Source organism: Salmo trutta, chromosome 40 (assembly GCF_901001165.1).
Source record: "Salmo trutta chromosome 40, fSalTru1.1, whole genome shotgun sequence".
Classification (NCBI taxonomy): domain Eukaryota; kingdom Metazoa; phylum Chordata; class Actinopteri; order Salmoniformes; family Salmonidae; genus Salmo; species Salmo trutta.
The window spans coordinates 4,438,129-4,458,249 of record NC_042996.1 but is presented as its reverse complement, the minus strand read 5'-3'; the positions used below and the strand labels follow the sequence as shown (position 1 = coordinate 4,458,249).

Genomic DNA, 20,121 nt, shown 5'->3' with positions numbered 1-20,121 from the left:
TGCTCTCCTGTCTTCTCCACCCAAGAAAGCCATTGGTCAACTCCAAAACATCCAGAATGCTGCAGCACGGGTACTGACCAAGACCAGACGGAGAGCACACATTACACCGGTTTAAGGTCTCTGCACTGGCTGCCTGTGAGTTTTAGAATTCATTTGAAGATTATTCTATTGGTTTTTAAATCACTCCACGCTTGTGCATTCAAGTACATGTCAGACATGCTTTTAAGTTATGTACCCGGTAGGTACCTCAGGTCCTGGCCTTTTAACTCTCCCACTTTTAACTCTCTCTTTTAACTCTCCCACTGGCACTGGCCTTTTAACTCTCCCAAAGCCTAGGACCAGGAGGCATGGAGAGGCAGAAATGAGTTACTATGCCCCCAGCCTCTGGAATAGCCTGCTAGAGAACCTGAGGGCCGAAACTGGACATATTTAAAAGAGATCTTAAAACACCTTTTTAGCTTTGCTTTTCCTTAGGGTGCTTTTTAGTTGTTCAGTTTTATTGTTATTCTTCTGTTTTTGTCCTGTGGAGCACATTGCGTTGCATTCCATGTCTGAAATGTGCCGTATAAATAAAGCTTGATTTGATTTGTGGGTATTGTTCATTTAGGGCTGTGTTGGAAACTACTACTGTATCTTCTTCCCAAAGGTTAGTGGAAGGACAGACAACTACTTTACTTATCAGCTTATCTACATGAACACCAACCACCACACACACACACACAGGCTGGCACCGGTAGGTCCCCTGGGTGGCACACACACTGGTGAACCTTCATAGAGGTCTGATGTGTGCCTTTCTGAATAGACACTGAACAGGGGGACAAACACTCACACACACTGGTGAACCTTCATAGAGGTCTGATGTGTGCCTTTCTGAATAGACACTGAACAGGGGGACAAACACTCACACACACTGGTGAACCTTCATAGAGGTCTGATGTGTGCCTTTCTGAATAGACACTGAACAGGGGGACAAACACTCACACACACTGGTGAACCGTCATAGAGGTCTGACGTGTGCCTTTCTGAATAGACACTGAACAGGGGGACAAACACTCACACACACTGGTGAACCTTCATAGAGGTCTGATGTGTGCCTTTCTGAACAGACACTGAACAGGGGGACAAACACTCACACACACCTGACGCCACACTGACTGACCTGAACCTGTCAACACTTCCCTCTCACCAGCGGGCCTCTGGCTATTATTGGCCTGGGTGTCTATCATACTCGTCATGATTGTGTCTGGGTGACAACAGCCAGGCGACCCACGCAGGCCAATAAAGTGAATGATGAGCTTCAGCTCCAGTGTTTGTTTCCAAGGTCGGATTAGACTCAGAGAACAACAGAGCTAAAAATACAAGGTGACTGAGGGTTTGATGCAGGGGGACAGGCTTTAAGATTCACCATCTGTTGACAACTGAACTCACAACACCCACAAATTGTTTCTGCTTCTTATCAGGCTGGTGTAGCTGTCTCGTGTGTCCAATAATCTACCAGACGTTACGCTGTAATTGTGAGTTGAGGGATAGAGTTTCTTACATTTCATTCCTATTCCTTAGCTTTAGAAGACTGAAGCGGTCCAACAGTGGGTGTAAGACAGTGCTGATAAAGCCTTTGGCCAGGTCATCCAGAAGCTCACTACTACATCATATTGATGTGGTTCCTGGGACATGAAACACTGCGCTGCTGGATCACAACCTTATGACTGAAGGTCAATGTGAAAGTGTTTTTCCCTCGCCTGTCGGCAACTTCCATTTGAAGTTTACAAAGTAGCAGATGAATAACCCCTAGTATCCCCCAACCCCCTGTTTTTCAATGGCATTGTCAATCTATCGTTTGCCAAATCCATCAACACCGTTAAAGGGATAGTTCACCCAAATTACAAAAAATGACATATTGGTTTCCAAACCCTGTAAGTGACTTATGAACAAGGTATGACTGCAATCCATGCTTTGGTTTAGTTTCCCTGGCACTTATTTCAAATGTTAATATTTTAGCATTGTGGCACAAATCCTAAGTCATGGTACCCATATTAGCATTTTTAGTGCATCATGTCCAAATCATCCTAAAGTATCTGAAATGAATTGTCTAGCTCAACAAAGTCACTTATAGATGAGCTGCATATGATGCGCGAAAAACGCTAATATAGGTACTTGACTTGAATGTGATTTGTGCCACAAAACTAGAATGTTAGCATTTGAAAACAAAAACATAAATTGCTGTCATAGCGTGTCTATAGACTTCTTACAGGGTAAGGAAACAACATGTAATTTTGTCATTTGGGTGAACTATCCCTTTATGCTGCTACCCATGGTCATACATGCCTCTATTAGATCCCTGAGTACCAGACAACAGAAATTAAACACTGATGTGAGTTTGCATAACAAACCAATGACATCCTTTGGTAATTCATTTTTTATAATGCCATAAATAAAAGACACATACATCTAATCTTCCATAATAAATAGCAATAGTGAGATATGCACCACACACAGCTTTTTAAGAAGTGGTTAACTGTCCCAGTGTGATAGTCTAAGTGATCAATGACAGGGTGGAGAGATCATGTGCGAGGATGTCAGCGAGGGGTTAAATCATGCTGTTTTACCATTGACATCAGCCCTGAGGGAGTCCGAGTCCGAGAGAGCAACATGTTGCTTAATTAGATAGGAAATCATCATGATATTGACAACTGGAAACGTTCATCAGCCTCCAGCCTTTCCTATTTCTTTAAGACTATCAGCCTAAAGGCTTGACTCAGTGGAGGACTATGATGACTTCACTATTCTACATTACTCCAATCATTCACTTAACTTTTATGTAACCTCATCGTGTTTAGGTAGTTCACATCTTCATGTGCTTTGTAAACGCAGATTACGGAACATAAATGTTATCGTAACGTCTGTCAAACGTTGGTGGGACGTGACGACTAAGGAGGAGCAGTAGTTCTGGTGCTTTTCCCTCACTGGTTATTTGGACGTATCAGGATTGGGTGAAGATGGTGCTTTAGCTGAGAGTTTCCGTTTAAGGGGTGGAGTCTTCGCTAGTCTTGTTTGTATCTTATCTCATACATCTCTCCCCATAACTTAATTGAGCATTTGACGCGATTACGCAATATTTTTGTTTTGGGTTTCCAAGACTACCTTATACGGTCTCATCTGAGGGCTTTGTGGTATACTGTTTATATTGGGTTGGGTTCCAAAACGAGTTTATACAGGGTTGTCAAATATTTGGTAAGTAGTAACTGAAAGAAATCGCAGGCTCTGTAAAACTCTTATAGAAACCCTTCCACTCCAGCAGAGAACTACAACTTGTTTTACAAAACTACAAATCCCTCTAATGGACTGCTCAGCACTGGACTCCTCACAATTTAACCCCATGCTGCCTTTGCACTGCGGAAGGGTGTGTGGCAGGGCACTTTCAGGGACTACACAGCTCCTCCTCCTCCTCTTCCTCCTCTCTGGACCATGTCCTGTGCGTCGTTCCCGTCCCAAGGCTGTAGCATGGCTTACTGGCCGCCAGATGCGTCGAACATCTTCTTGCGGCCCTCCATGCCAGACATGGCCTCCACATTCTTACGCCAGTCGGTCACCTCAGACGTGAGCACCTGAGAGGGAAGGGGAACAAACACTGTGCTGTCAGACATCAGCGTTTAACTAGCTTTAGCGCCTAGGCTTCCTTGTGTTCGTGGAGAGTTGTCTCAGATGGCCACATTACAACCTTTCCCCATACAATGTGTAGAGGGAAAACAAACAATGAGTAGCGCTATGCTAACTCATATTTAATTAGCTAGCTAGCTACTATAATAAGCTAACGTTATGGTCGCAGTTACTCTCAGTTTAAGCATTAGATACAAATGCTCAGAGGTCCACAGTAGCATTGTTTCCAGTACCACGCCATCTCCGCACAAGCCAGTGTTTACTTGTGCCAGAGAGGTTTCACATTTCAAGGTGAGCTAACTTCAAGGTTCAGGAGAAAGGAAGGATGCATTGGTAAAGTATTTGTACATGGCCCAAGTCCCAGTTACCTTGTCTTTGTCCTTGTTGGTGTCTTCCTTCTTGACAGACTTGAGGTTGGACCTGAGGTCCATAGAGCCTTTGTGTTTGGTTCCCAGCAAAGCTCTCATCATCTCGTCTGCAGAGACGCGCACCTTCCTCAGGGCGGGCTTCTTAAACTTCCCTCCTAAGTCCTGCACCTTCAGCTTCAACTCATGGATCTGTAGATTTAATCGAAATCTACTATTAAATATTATAGCAACCTTAAGCCAACACCTAGCAACCTCTTCAAGAAGTGTTGGTTTGATACTTGCTGGACCTGGGTTCGAATCCCGGCCAGGGCCAAGCCCAGGAACTGGCACTGACCATTGATTTGGCCCTGACCCAGCTGCAACACTGAGACTAACACCCATTTGTTGCCACCACAAGAGGCAGGACCTGAGGATAACATCTCACCCAAAGGGCCAAAGACTTACGTCTTTATTGTGCTTGGTCACTTTGGCCTCACAATCGTATCTCTCCTCATCTACCACATCTATCTTTCCATGGAGCTGCTTGCATAGGTCCTGAAGAAAATAGATAAACACACTAAGATTAAATATCATACACAAAAAAGGTGATCTAGAACCTAAAAAGGTTTTTCGGCTGTCCTCATAGGAGAGAATCCTTTGAAGAACTATTTTTGGTTCCATGTAAAACCCTTTCCACAGAGGGCCCTACATGGAACCAAAAAGGGTTCTTCCTGGAAACCACAAATGTTTCTTCTATGGGGACAGCAAAATAATTATTTTGGAACCCTATTGTCTAAGAGTGAAGAATCAATCTCATTGAGATGCAGTACCAGTCAAAAGTTTGGACACACCTACTCATTCAAGGGTTTTCTTTATTTTGACTATTTTCTTCATTGTAGAATAGTGGTGAAGACTTCAAAAGTATGAAATAACACATATGGAATCATGTAGTAACCAAAAAAGTGTTAAACAAATCATATTATATTTTATATTTGAGATTCTTCAGTAGCCACCCTTTGCCTTGATGACAGCTTTGCACACTATTGGCATTCTCTCAACCAGCTTCATGAGGTAGTTACGTGGAATGCATTTCAATTAACAGGTGTGCCTTGTTTAAATTTAATTTGTGGAATTTCTTACCTTCTTAATGCGTTTGAGCCAATCAGTTGTGTTGTGACAAGGTAGGGGGCTATACAGAAGATAGCCCTATTTGGTAAAAGACCAAGTCCATATTATGGTAAGAACAGCTCAAATAAGTAAAGAGAAATGACAGTCTATCATTACTTTAAGACATGAAGGTCAGTCAATATGGAAAATTTCAAGAACTTTGAATGTTTCTTCAATTGCAGTAGCAGAGTTACCTCTGCTGTAGAGAATAAGTTAGAGTTACCAGCCTCAGAAATTGCAGCCCAAATAAATGCTTCACAGAGTTCAAGTAACAGAAACATCTCAACATCAACTGTTCAGAGGAGACTGCGTGAATCAGGCCTTCATGGTAGAATTGCTGCAAAGAAACCACTACTAAAGGACTCCAATAATAAGAAGAGACTTGCTTGGCCCAATAAACACAAGCAATGGACATTAGACCGGTGGAAATCTGTCCTTTGGTCTGAAGAGTCCAAATTTGAGATGTTTGGTTCCAACCGCCGTGTCTTTGTGAGACGCAGAGTAGGTGAATGGATGATCTCCATATGTGTGGTTCCCACTATGAAGCATGGAGGAGGAGGTGTGATGGTGTGGGTGTGCTTTGCTGGTGACACTGTCTGTGATTTATTTAGAATTCAAGGCACACTTAACCAGCATGGCTACCTCAGCATTCTGCAGCGATTCGCCATCCCATCTGGTTTGCGCTTAGTGGGACTATCATTGATTTTTCAACAGGACAATGACCCAACACACCTCCAGGCTGTGTAAGGGCTATTTGAACAAGAAGGGGAGTGATGGAGTGCTGCATCAGATGACCTCAACCCAATTGAGATGGTTTGGGATTAGTTGTACCGTAGAGTGAAGGAAAAGTATACAACAAATGCTCAGCATATGTGGGAACTCCTTCAAGACTGTTGGAAAAGCATTTCAGATGAAGCTGGTTGAGAGAATGCCAAGATTGTGCAAAGCTGTCATCAATGCAAGGGGTGCTTACTTTGAAGAATCTAAAATATAAAATATATTTTGATTTGTTTAACACTTTTTTGGTTACTACATGATTCCATGTGTGTTTTTTCATAGTTTTGATGTCTTCACTATTATTCTACAATGTAGAAATTAGTAAAAAGAAAGAAAAACCCTTGAATAAGTAGGTGTGTCCAAACTTTTGACTGGTACTGTATATACATACAGTATATAAAGCCTCATCCACAGAAAATCTCTAGTGTCCTCTATGGTCTTCCCCTTGTGACAGAATAACCATGCTGGAATATTTACTTGAGTGTTGTTCAGTTACATTCTCATTGTTTAGCTTTGTGGTTGGCCCACTAGTTTGGCCCAGTCGTATTGCTCCCTCAATTGGCTGACTCTTGTCTCTCACCTGTAGCTCAGCCAATGACAGTCCAGAGAGCTGCAGGGGGGGCAGTCGCTCTCCCAGGTAGCTCAGTTTCTCCTCATCCCTGTCCTGCGTCTCCTGTTCCAGCTGCTCCATCGCCCTGGTGAGCAGCATGATCTGATTGGACGAGATAAAGATCCGTCATTCCAGGGGTGGGCCAGCGGTGGAGGACCCAGTCTAATACCACCATGCAGTAGTTAGTCGTCCTCCATGCTTCACGGTGTCACTACAGTTGTATCCGTAATAAAGAATGACTTAGTTATAATCTATGTTAATTGTTAACATAATGCATGGTAATTTACCTTCAGGGAGAGCTTACGCGAAGCCGTAATCTTCGACTTCGGCTGTTGGGAAAAGGACACAATGTTATTGCAAATAAAGTGAAAATCAATTTTGTCAAGATCGGTGACCTATTCTTTTATTGGGACATTTTTGTGTTGGCCCAAAAGGGTTTAGGTGGTCACACAACTGCCACTCACAACAAATCTACTATGGACCTAAAGCATTTATCTACAAATGGGCCTGTTCCTGGACACAACTAGTCCCAGAATGAAAAACTCATTCAATAGAGATTCTCCATTGAGCAAACTTTTTACTCTCTTTATAGCATAAGTTCATCCATACAGGGAGCCAGTTACAGTTTAGTCGGAATGTGGTCACTCTAAAAGAGTTGCCCTTGATTGCTGACAATAAACGATAAGACTGAAGTGGCAACCTTGGGACAACGTGTTCCCTCTCTATATAGGGATTAACACTGTTGAACCAGGGCTGTCTCTTGTTCTGGCTCTAGCTCACCTTGTCAATTAACTTGGGATTCATTGGCCTGGGTTTGTCTTGCTCCTACAGGGACAGAGGGGACATGTCAGGACGTTGTTCAAAATTATCAAAATTATTAAGTATACACACTTCTATGAGAGGTAGCCTGAAAAACGTCTATTGATTGGACTTTGTTCAAAATTGCATGTAAGGTTCAACTAGACGTGAAAGAAATGCTTGGCATAACAGACAAGTCAAAATAGAATGAAGAATTTTCCTGTCCTAAATCTAATACGATGATGATGACGAAGGTCATGATGATGATGATCGTGATGACGGTGAATTTATAAACATTAAAAGACTTACCTCACTTAAATTTGACCAGATTTATGGGCACAAAAAGACAGGGGAGACACATAAGTAAAAAATAGCATTAGTAAAAAGAAAAACATAATTTGTAACCTGCTGGAGGTACATTACATTGTAATAGGAGACAGACAGACAGACAGACAGACAGACAGACAGACAGACAGACAGACAGACAGACAGACAGACAGACAGACAGACAGACAGACAGACAGACAGACAGACAGACAGACAGACAGACAGACAGACAGACAGACAGACAGTTGCAGCCTTGTCCCCAAGCCCCATCATCATTTTACCCATGGATTAGGGCAAGGACACTACAGGAAAAAGCCATTCTGCCACATATAGCATTGTAGAATCCCCTCAGTTTTAGCTCAGTGTATGGCTAACTGGCAGCTTAACAGAGTCATTCTGTGTCATTTGCAAGAGAATGTAAGTTGCAAGAGATCCACAATCAGGTAGAACGGACGTATCATACCCTCAGAAGCAGTTATTCTAACATACATACATTATAACATTATAACTAGGGCCTACAACATGCTGCTACTGTAAGACTCAAATGGCTTGTCATCTCAAGACAATAGGTAGAACACACGTATCATACTCCCAAAAGCAGTTATTATATACTTACATTACATACATTATTACTTAGGATACAACATGCTGCTGTTAGACTCAATGGCTTGTCATCTCAAGACAATAGGTCCACTTTGTTCTAATAAGGCTTAGGCTAAGTATATTTAGAACAGATAATAAGATGCATTTTTAAACAGATAACACACTGAGATTGAGCTATACATAATCATTAAAGCGGTATTAATTTAAAAAACGTACTTGAAGGGAGCTATATGCATAATTAATTAACATTCAAGCCGACCTATTGTCCCAGATAACAATACTTACTCATCAGCCATTATGAAAACCTTGTTTGGAGAGAGAAAATTTGATTTTGAAATCCGATCCAGGCAATTCAATTAGGGCACCTTCCCTCTGTTGAATTACCTGATCAGCCTGAAACTCTCAGATCATTTCAAATCACTGACAACAGCAACAAAATGCCACCATTCACTTAAGTAATTATTAAGTAAACTAAATAAATGATTAAGTCATTTACTTAATAAATACTTCAGTTTGATTCTGAATAACAGAATCCCCACCCCAAATGTGTATTACCTGGAATAGGGTGGACCACAGTCGGGTCGGGTACAGTACTCTCTCTCTGTCTCACTCAAACAACAGAGGGATCTGAGACAATGGGGGTGATTTTCTCTTTTATGTGGGGCTGGGCAGGGCTTGGACTGGGCAGCGGGTGACAACAGGGCTGGGCAGCGGGTGACAACAGATATAGCCTAGCACCAGAGTCCTGTAAGAATGGGCTGGCTGGGCACCAGGGATGAAATATAACCTCCTGTGACATTGTGACAATGCAGGTCAAAATGTAATAATAAATCATGACCAACGCCTTAATGGCATTGTCTGAAAACTTCTGTGAATTCCTCTCGCTGCCTTTTGCAAATAGCCCTTGTTCCTATGGAACACTGAAAATAAACAGAGTAATGTTGTTTGGGTTATTTTGTTGGTTTGGTGGATACATACTCTGTTTCACTTGTGTGGTTTATGTTCTCATTAAAGCCCATGAAAGTGATAATCTTGTCTTGAAATGAAAAGAATACATGTGTATATTGGTTGTTGTGATTTTGATTATCATTACTAAAATACAGGTAACTGCCGAAATAATGGAAACACCAACATAAAGTGTCTTAATAGGGTGTTGGTCACCACGAGCCACAACAGCTTCAATGCGCCTTGTCATAGATTCTACAAGTGTCTGGAAGAAGAAATTCCATCCTTTGGTGTTTTGTTGACGGTGGCGGAACCCGCTGGTTCAGGCGCCGCTCCAGAATCTCCCATAAGTGTTCAATTGGGTTGAGATCTGATGACTGAGACGGCCATGGCATATGGTTTACATCGTTTTCATGCTCATTAAACCATTCAGTGAACACTCGTGCCCTGTGGATTAGGGCATTGTCATCCTGGAAAGACCACGCCCATCAGGATAGAAATGCCGCACCATAGGTTGAAGGTGATCACTCAGAATAGCTGTGTAGTAATTGTATAAAATGATTTTCCATGCCAGGAAAATGCACTCCACATCATAACAGAGCTGCCAGAACCCTCATTTACTCAAGTGTTTCTTTTATTTTGGCACTTACCTGTGTATCCTAATAGGCTGCTGTGACAATGTACAGTAGTTGAAGCATTTTTTATTTGATGTGACAAGTTTTATAGAGGTTAATCAGGGACAACAAATCAGAAGGCTCGTGAATGTTTTCCATGGCTATTTCAGGCACTTGTCAGAGCCTGTTGTTGTGATATATGCAAAAGTGAGATGTGATATTTAAGCAATAAGGCGTGATATATGGCCAATATACCACGGCTAAGTACTGTTCTTAAGCATGACACAACGTGGAGTGCCTGGACACAGCCCTTAGCCATGGTAAATTGGCCATATACTACAAACCCCCGAGGTGCCTTATTGATATTATAAACTGGTTACCAACGTAATTAGAGCAGTAAAAACAAATGTTTTGTCATACCTGTGGTATACGGTCTGATATATCACAGCTGTCAGCCAATCAGCATTCAGGGCTCGAACCACCCAGTTTATAATATGCAGCAAAACACTGACATTCATAGTTCCAATAGGATAGTAAAGTTGTCCTCAACTTTAATAATTGGTATATCTGAAGTATTGCTAGGTCCAATGTTCTGGAGCTGGTATTCTATGTGGCTAAAGCTTCTTGTGATCTTGTCTCCCCCGGCCTCCCTCTCCAGATAATAAAACATGTAGTTATGACAACGGGGACAGGCATGTCCCTCCTGTCACCAGTAATATGCCACATAACTGTTCAACTTCTCCTCCAGACATTCCACATGCTTCCCCTGGCCTATACTGTACATGGGTTGTGTCCAAAATGGCAGCCTATTTATAGTGCACTGCTTTTGACTAGGGAATTGGTCAAAAGTAGTGCACTAGGCTATATCTACGCAATAAGGATCGCGAGGGTGTGGTGTATGGCCAATACCTTGCCTAAGGGCTGTTGTTAGGCATAATGGGAAGCCATGGTATATCAAGAACAGCGTAGCGATACTTCAGATACAACAGTAAAGAAGTATTTTTATGTCATACCGGCTAGAATGCTGTTTTAGCCAATCAGACTACCCGTTTTATGAATAGGGAATGGGGTACCATATTAGATGCGCTTATGGTCTGTCTTTTTGGAGTTCAAACGCTAGTAAACACACTATACTCTTATAGTATTTATAAGGAATTTATTATATATTTTATGAGACCATATTTATTATTAGATAGTCAATTGTTGGCATCATAAAGTTTCAAGGGATTAGAGGAAATATAACACAGTCAGACACATGAAAACATATCAGTCACCACAATGCCACTCTGAATCAATCCCCACAATGTGTATAACGTAGCTGTACACTGTAGTGTTTATAGGCCTGTACTGTTGTGTGTGCCCAGGTCTCAGTGCATATACTGGATGGGATCCACAGGGTTCTCATTGGTCACCGAGCTGATACCCCCCTCTCGGATGCAACAGGGGTACGAGGGACAGGAACAGGGGTACAGGAGGGACAACAACGTCCGAGGGGGGTGGAGGCAAATGTTCTGTCATAACTCCCTCAGTGATCCCCAGCAGGTGGGCTGGCTATTTCTGCAGCAACCCGACACACACACACACACACACACACACACACACACACACACACACACACACACACACACACACACACACACACACACACACACACACACAGCTATCTGAGACTTTCTCAACATGCACTTCTGCTGTCGTTATGATTTCTGATAGGTACTGACGACTCAATATGTTGCCCCGTAGGTGCCTCTGTAATGTGCCTACGCTTGTAAATCTGATCAAATGGTCGAAAGTGGAGTCAAAAGGATACAGAGGTGAAGGAAGGGAGACAAACACACACACAAACAAACACACACACAGGAGGAGTTGCGAGGACAGGCCATCACCACAGCCATAACCTGTTCTGTTCATGAGTCCTAGGCTTATTATCACCTGTGTTTTGCCATTTGCCTGTTATAAGATGATGCTCTCCTAAGGGCTATACTACAAAGCAGAATCAATGAGCTAACTTACCAGTTGCCTTAGTATTCTGAAATAACTTTGGACAAGTTTGAAATGGGCATGGTCTAATTGATTCAACAACCAATTAGCTTGAATTCGAAAATCATTAGTTATTTCAGGTTGTTTATCAAAGTTAGCTGGCTAACTCATTGATCCTGCTTTGTAGTATACCCCCCTGGTTCATGTCCAGCCCCGCCCAGAATAAACTTTCTACAGATACTCTGAAACACTTTGTTAAAAATGTGCTCCAATGCTTTGGTGGCAGGTAGCCTAGAGGTTAGAGCGTTGGGTCAGTAACTGAAAAGTTGGAATACGTGAGCTGACAAGGTGAAACATCTGTCAATGTGTGCTTGAGCAAGGCACTTAACCCTAATTTGCTCAAAGGGTGCTGTACTACTGAACCTGTAAAACAACAAGTTCACTGCACCTATCTGGTGTATGTGACAATGTTTTCTTTTTCTTTTTTTTACATATTGAGATTCCAAAAGGGAACCAAACCAGTCTCTGGCATGGGAATTATCTAAGAACACAACAACCTTTATATAGGACGTGATGTGACCTGTTAAAGCCAAAGTCTGCCTTTTGACAGTGAGTTTCACAGGTTGTAACAATGGCAACAACAGCTCTGTCTTTAGTGAACAGCTGGTGTAGGTTGAGCCCAATATCATGCCAGGGTATTCTCTGTCCAGGGGGGTGGCTAACCTTGATCCTACCCACTAGGGTTCCCTAGTGGGTGGGGGGGCAGAGATGGCACATGCCCCCGTATGCCTCAGTACCCCCCCCCCCCCTCTAAATATATCTCTCTGCCCATATCCCTGCAGCAAGCAGGCTAGCCAGGCTGTCAAATCCCATAGTTCAGTTCAGTCAAATCCCGTCACCAAACTGGTGGTCTTCTACGCAGATCTGGCTCTGTCAAGATGCTTAACATTGGAAATCCAGGCTACACCAATGGGCTGATGATGGAATGCATAATTAAATAGACAGTAGTTTCTCTATGTGATGAAATTCATGCCTTCTCCATACTCAGCCTATGGTTGCTTCCCAATAAGCACTCCTTTCTCCCAAAGTGTGCACTTGTTGACTACCCTTCATGGATTTGACAGGAAATGACTTTTATAAGAAACTCCCTCGAGCCCATTCCTACACCAATGCTCTTATATTTGTGGGGAGTACTAACCTAATAACGTATAGCATAGAAAGACGCCTTCAACTGAAAATGGAAGTTAGGTTGAAAATACTGGAAAAAACAGAAGCATCCACTTTCTGCGGAGGGTGGGGGGTAGTGAGTGAGTGCACACTTCAGGAGAAAGGAGATCTTATTGGGATGCAATCTATGAGGGCTAGAAGTTTTTCCTACCATGTGACTTGACCAGGAAAAACTCTGGGCCATAGTTTTAGGTTATTATTAGAGTTGGGCCTGGATTATTTCCTTATCAGCTCATGTGGTCCTACCTCTGAGATAAAGAGTGTATAATGTATTGGTGCTGAGCATGAAACTTTGACAGGTTTATAGCTGGGTGTGTTTTTACAATTTTGTTCAAGCATTAAACATCCGCAGAATTCTCGCCATCCTCATCAATTAAAGTATTTCACACCACCACACACACACACACACACACACACACACACACACACACATAGGAATTTCTCATAGGAATTTCATAGGAATTTCACTGTATCTGCCTGTCATCCACATGTACTCTATTCATTTAGGGTTGTATATATTGTAAAATGACCGTAAAAACTGTTAAATTCCCGTGGATTGATGAGAGGGATGAGGCAAATACAGTGACAAAAGGAATGGCAAATAAGTCTGGCTGCACAACCGATTGGCAAACGTTCTGCAAATTGAGAAATCATGTGACTAAACGGAACTAAAAGAAGAAGAAACTACATTATGAAACAAAGATAAATGACAAAGAATGACAGTAAAAAGCTTTGGAGCACCTTAAAGGAAATTTTGGGCAAAAAGGCAAACTCAGCTCCATCATTCATTGAATCAGATGGCTATGGGACTCCTGGTCACGCCCGGTTGTGACACAGCCTGGGATCGAACCTGGCTCTGTAGTGACGCCTCAAGCACTGCGATGCAGTGCTTTAGACCGCTTCAGTGATATGATAGCATTTCGCAAACCCGCTCCCCCCGTTGCCCCAAGATGAATGGTTTTGACCACTAAAGTTTTGCTTCACTACACACTCAAGTGCTTTGATTGGTGTAACGTTAGCTAGAACCGTAAAGTGTTTATCCAGATAATAAAAGTCACCTGCGAAAGAAAATTCAAGGAACTTATAGTTACATGTCATTTGTGGGGTGCATGATCATGAGCAAAGTCATGGTAGCCTATCATTTTACTTCCCCTGGGAAAATCCTGCCATCCTGCCATCCAGTAAGTAAGCATTTCACTGTAAGGTGTAACCTGTTGTATTCAGCGCAAGTGACAAATAACATCTAGTTTGATTTACCAGGCGGTGTCAGAGGAAGGCCGTAAAAATTGTCAAAGACTCCAGCCACCCTAGTCATAGACTGTTCTCTCTGCTACCGCATGGCAAGCGGTACCGGAGCACCAAGTCTAGGTCCAAGAGGCTTCTGAACAGCTTCTACCCCCAAGACATAAGACTCCTGAACATCTAATCAAATGGCTACCCAGACTATTTGCATTGCCCCCTCTCCTCTTTTACACTGCTGCTACTCTCTGTTATTATCTATGCATAGTCACTTTAATAACTCTACCTACATGTACATATTACCTCAATTACCTCGACACCGGTGCCCCGCACATTGACTCTGTACCGGTAACCCCTGTATATAACCTCGCTATTGTTATTTTACTGCTGCTCTTGAATTATTTGTTACTTTTATTTCTTATTCTTATTATTTTTTGTAGGTATTTTAATTGATTTTTTTATTTTACTGCATTGTTGGTTAGGGCTTGTAAGTAAGCATTTCACTGTAAGGGCTACACCTGTTGTGTTCGGCGCATGTGACAAATGAAATTTGATTTGATTTGAACATGAGCACGGGCTGACTTGGCTTTGCTGTACTGCAGCTGAAGCCTGCCAGCAGCCTACCTACCAAAGGTCCATTACAATGTAGAGCTTCATCTTATTCTTTCTAACTATTTCTATGGTGGATTCGCGGCCACAATTTATTAAAGATGCCAAAACTTGAGATAACAATAGATGGCGAAGTCAAAGATAGGCCAGTGGTGTCCATCTGTGGCAAAGTTTGGCCTAAATCAATGCTTATGTCTTATCCAGCTCCAGAACCAGACAATTTTTATTAATAAAGGGTTGTAAAAAAATTTTTTTTACGGAAACAGATAACATTAGCTAGATAAGGTTAGCAAGACAGCTAGCTAACTACACTGAGGTCAGCATTCTAGGTACCCACTGGGCACCGACATAAATTCCTAAACCCAATTTGTGAATATGTATAAGTAGCCTTCGATCATTCTAAACGTGAACTTCCTCTCTAGGACAGGAAATGATGTCAAAATAGTGACCTATTCAAACAAATCTAGTATGGCAGGGGGTCCTTTAAGTAGACCAGAACTGACCTTTTTTTCAATGGTAAAAGGCCTGAGTGAATTATCTTCATTTATCCACCATCTTTGGTTAGGTCTAGCAAATGCCAAGGTATTCATGGGTTAGTGGTTATTATGATGTCGGTGTGGGTTGGTATATTCTGTGAGTTGACAGAGAGCAATGACCTCCTGCCTGATTTCAGATTTCATGGATCACAGAAAATGGACAGGGCCAAACAAAATACAATGTCATAGTCTGCAATGGTATCATTAGGAAGAGCAAACATCCATTCAACATGATCAGTACACATAAGAATGCTGTCACGATGTACATTCAACATAATGTCATGCATTTGGCAATATCAGATTAGAGTGATTAAAAGCTCATGTCTTTAAACACTGGATGCAAATGCATGAGATCATGTTCAATCAATATTTACTCTTGTCATGCAACTCTAACATGCAGGAGGGGTGAAGTCAGGTGCAGGAGACTAAGGTACGTGGAAAAAACACCAGTCCAAAAGTGCCGTAAATACAAGGCAGGGTACAATAAATCCAGCAACAGGCAATAACCCTCAAACCGAGTCGGGACGCAGCCCAGCAAACCCGTATGCCTAAACAACCGAACGGCAGAGGAAAACCCAAATCCCCAACCTACAATAAAATGACACAAATAATCCCGCCGAGCGCCACCCGAACGGGGAGAGGCGCCACCTTCTGTAGACGTTGTGACAGTACCCTCCCCCCTGACACGAGGCTCTCACAGCGCGCCGACGCCAGCCTCGAGGACGACCCGGAGTGATGGATCCAAGATGTGATGGATCCAAGATGTCCTCCACCGGTACCCAGCACCTCTCCTCCGGAACGTACCCCTCCCAGTCCACGAGGTACTGCAGGCCCCCTACCCGACACCTGGATTCCAAGATGGACCGGACTGTGTACGCCGGGCCCCCCCCCCCCGATGTCCAGGGGGGGCGGAGGGACCTCCTGCACCTCAGCGTCCTGCAGTGGACCAGATACCACCGGCCTGAGGAGAGACACATGAAACGAGGGGTTAATACGGTAATACGAAGGGAGCTGTAACCTATAACACACCTCGTTTATTCTCCTCAGGACTTTAAACGGCCCCACAAATCGCGGACCCAACTTCCGGCAGGGCAGGTGGAGGGGCAGGTTCCGGGTTGAGAGCCAGACCCTGTCCCCCGGGGTGAACATGGGGGCCTCACTGCGGCGGCGGTCAGCGCTCTCCTTGTGCTGTCCAACAGCCCATTTAAGGGATTCCTGGATGGCGCTCCAGGTCTCCTTAGAGCGCTGTTCCCAATCCTCCACCGCAGGAGCCTCAGTCTGGCTCTGATGCCAGGGCACCAGGACCGGCTGGTAACCCAACACCACCTGAAAGGGCGACAGGTTAGAAGAGGAGTGGCGGAGAGAGTTCTGTGCCATCTCGGCCCATGGCACGAACCTCGCCCTCTCCCCCGGCCGGTCCTGGCAATAGGACCGCAGAAACCTGCCCACATCCTGGTTAATTCTCTCCACCTGCCCATTACTTTCGGGGTGAAAACCCGAGGTCAAACTGACCAAAACCCCCAGTCGCTCCATAAACGCCCTTCACACCCGGGACGTAAACTGGGGACCTCGATCAGAGACGATGTCCTCAGGCACCCCGTAGTGCCGGAAGACATGAGTAAACAGGACCTCCGCAGTCTGTAGGGCCGTGGGAAGACCGGGCAAAGGGAGTAGACGGCAGGACTTAGAGAACCGATCCACAACGACCAGGATTGTGGTGTTCCCCTGAGACGGCGGGAGATCCGTGAGGAAATCCACCGACAGGTGGGACCATGGTCGCTGTGGAACGGGGAAGGGCTGTAGTTTCCCTCTAGGCAGGTGTCTAGGGGCCTTACACTGGGCGCACACTGAACAGGAGGAGACATAGAGCCTCACATCCTTCACCAAAGTGGGCCACCAGTACTTCCCTCTAAGACCCCGCACCGTCCGCTCAATCCCTGGATGACCCGAGGAGGGTAGCGTGTGTGACCACCGGATCAATCGATCGCGGACACCGAGCGGGACGTACTTCCGACCCGCGAGACACTGAGCTGGAGTAGGATCTGACTGCAACGCCCGCACGATGTCCGCATCCACCTCCCAGACCACCGGTGCCACCAGACAGGAGGCTGGAAGTATGGGAGTGGGGTCGATGGACCGCTCCTCGGAGTCGTGGAGACGAGACAGTGCGTCGGTCTTGTTGTTCCGGGAACCTGGTTTGTACAAGATAGTGAACTGGAATCTCGTGAAAAACATAGCCCACCTGGCTTGGCAAGGGTTCAGTCTCCTCGCCGCCCGGATGTACTCCAGATTATGTTGATCAGTCCAGATGAGAAAAGGGTGTTGCGCCCCCTCAAGCCAATGTCTCCACACCTTCAAGGCCCTGACCACGGCTAGCAACTCCCTGTCCCCCACATCATAGTTACGCTCCGCCGGACTTCTTGGAAAGGAAAGCTCCGGCTTCTTGGAAAGGAAAGCACAGGGGCAAAGCTTCGGGGGGGCGCCCGAACGCTGTGACAGCACGGCTCCAAACCCAGCCTCGGACGCGTCCACCTCCACCATGAATGGCAAAGAGGGATCCGGATGCGCCAGCACTGGGGCTTCGGTAAACAGAGTTTTCAGCCGACAAAAGGCTCTGTCCGCCTCCGCCGACCACCGCAGCCGCACCGGGCCCCCCTTCATCAGTGAGGTAATGGGAGCCGCCACCTGCCCAAAGCCCCGGATAAACCTCCGGTAGTAATTGGCAAACCCTAAGAACCGCTGCACCTCCATAACAGTGGTCGGAGTCGGCCAATTATGCATGGCCGAAATGCGGTCACATTCCATCACCACCCCGGATTTGGAAATACGGCTTGTTTGGAGAACTCACATTTCTCGGCCTTGACATACAGGTCATGCTCCAACAGTCGCCCAAGCACTTTACGCACTAGAGACACATGCGCGGCGCGTGTGGCGGAGTAGATCAGAATGCCAACGATGTACACCACCACACCCTGACCGAGCAGGTCCCGGAGAATCTCGTCCACAAAGGATTGGAAGACGGCTGGAGCATTCTTCACCCCATACGGCATGACGAGATACTCATAATGGCCAGATGTGGTACTAAATGCAGTTTTCCACTCGTCCCCATCTCGGATACGCACCAAATTGTACGCGCTCCTGAGATCCAGTTTTGTGAAGAAGCGTGCCCCGTGAAATGACTCCACCGCCGTAGCGATGAGAGGTAGCAGGTAACTGAAACCCACCATGAAGGAATTTAGACCTCTATAGTCAATGCACGGACGCAAACCTCCCTCCTTCTTCTTCACAAAAAAGAAGCTTGAGGAGACAGGTGATTTGGATGGTCGAATGTATCCCTGTCTCAAGGACTCAGTGACGTATGTCTCCATAGCCACTGTCTCCTCCTGAGACAGAGGATACATGTGACTCCTGGGAAGTGCAGCGTTAACCTGGAGGTTTATCGCACAATCTCCTCGTCGATGAGGTGGTAATTGAGTCGCCTTCGTTTTACTGAAGGCGATAGCCAAATCGGCATATCCTAAGGGAATGTGCACGGTAGAGACTTGGTCTGGACTCTCCACCGTAGTCGTACCGATGGAAACCCCTGTACATCTGCCCGAGCGCACTCCTTCGACCACCCCTTAAGAGCCCTCTGTCTCCACTAAATTTTAGGATTGTGAGTGGCCAGCCAGGGAATTCCTAGTACCACCGGAAGCGCCGGGGAATCAATGAGGAAGAGGCTGATACGCTCCTCATGACCCCCCCGCATCACCATAACCAGTGGCACAGTGACCTCCCTAATCAGCCCTGACCCAAGTGGTCGACTGTCTAGGGCGTGCACGGGGAAGGGTTGGTCCAACTGAACCAGGGGAATCCCTAACTTATTGGCGACCCCACAGTCCATAAAACTCCCAGCCGCGCCTGAATCGACTAGCGCCTAATGCTGGGAGTGAGGGGAAAACTCAGGAAAAGAAACTAAGGCATACATGTGGCTGACAGGGGGCTCTGGGGGAGGCTGGTGCTGACTCACCTGAGGTGTCGAAGTAGTGCTCTGCCTGCCCTCTGAACTCCCGGACGAGCTTCTCCAGCACCGGTCGGCAGTGTGCCCTCTGCGACCACAGTGGGCGCAGGAGAAGACTCCCCTCCGGTCTTCCTAGCTGCAGCCCCCCCTATCTCCATGGGCATTGGAGCAGGAGGGCTGGGAGGTGGAATGAACAGGGCCCGATTGGAACGCCTGCGGGCAGCCAGCAGGTTGTCCAGTCTGATGGACAGATCGATGAGCTGGTCCAGGGTGATGGTGGTGTCCCGACATGCCAGCTCCCGGCGGACGTCCTCTCTCAGGCTACAGCGATAGTGATCAATCAGGGCCCTTTCATTCCACCCCGCTCCAGCGGCTAGGGTCCGGAACTCCAGCGCGATGTCCTGGGCACTCCTCGTCTCCTGTCTCAGATGGAACAGTTGCTCACCCGCCGCTTTGCCCTCCGGTGGATGATCGAATACAGTCCGGAAGCGGCGGGTGAACTCCGGTTAATGGTCCCTAGCCGAGTCTGGACCCTCCCAGACGGCGTTGGCCCATTCTAGGGCTCTACCCGTGAGACAAGAGACGAGGACACTGACACTCTCCTCTCCCGAGGGAGTGGGGCGAACGGTCGCTAGGTAAAGCTCCAGCTGGAGTAGGAACCCCTTACACCCAGCAGCCGTCCCAT

The 20,121-nt window shown here is 45.5% G+C and overlaps 1 protein-coding gene across 3 annotated transcripts; it reads right to left on the bottom strand.

The window, feature by feature from the left end:
• Positions 1–2,401: 2,401 nt before the first annotated feature.
• Positions 2,402–9,015, bottom strand: LOC115180303 (troponin I, slow skeletal muscle). 3 transcript variants are annotated; one of them, XM_029742282.1, is made up of 9 exons: positions 8,842–8,966; positions 8,572–8,591; positions 7,666–7,669; positions 7,339–7,383; positions 6,846–6,887; positions 6,529–6,660; positions 4,470–4,559; positions 4,026–4,214; positions 2,402–3,605 (listed from the first exon to the last, which is right to left on the bottom strand). In XM_029742282.1, exons 2-9 carry the CDS (start codon positions 8,580–8,582, stop codon positions 3,507–3,509), a joined length of 612 nt encoding a protein of 203 aa, XP_029598142.1. In that variant the 5' UTR covers positions 8,583–8,591; positions 8,842–8,966; the 3' UTR covers positions 2,402–3,506. The 3 variants fall into 3 exon arrangements, with proteins under 3 accessions (XP_029598142.1, XP_029598144.1, XP_029598143.1); XM_029742284.1 differs by lacking the exon at positions 8,572–8,591 and having other exon boundaries at positions 8,842–9,015; XM_029742283.1 differs by lacking the exon at positions 8,842–8,966 and having other exon boundaries at positions 8,572–8,597.
• Positions 9,016–20,121: the final 11,106 nt, after the last annotated feature.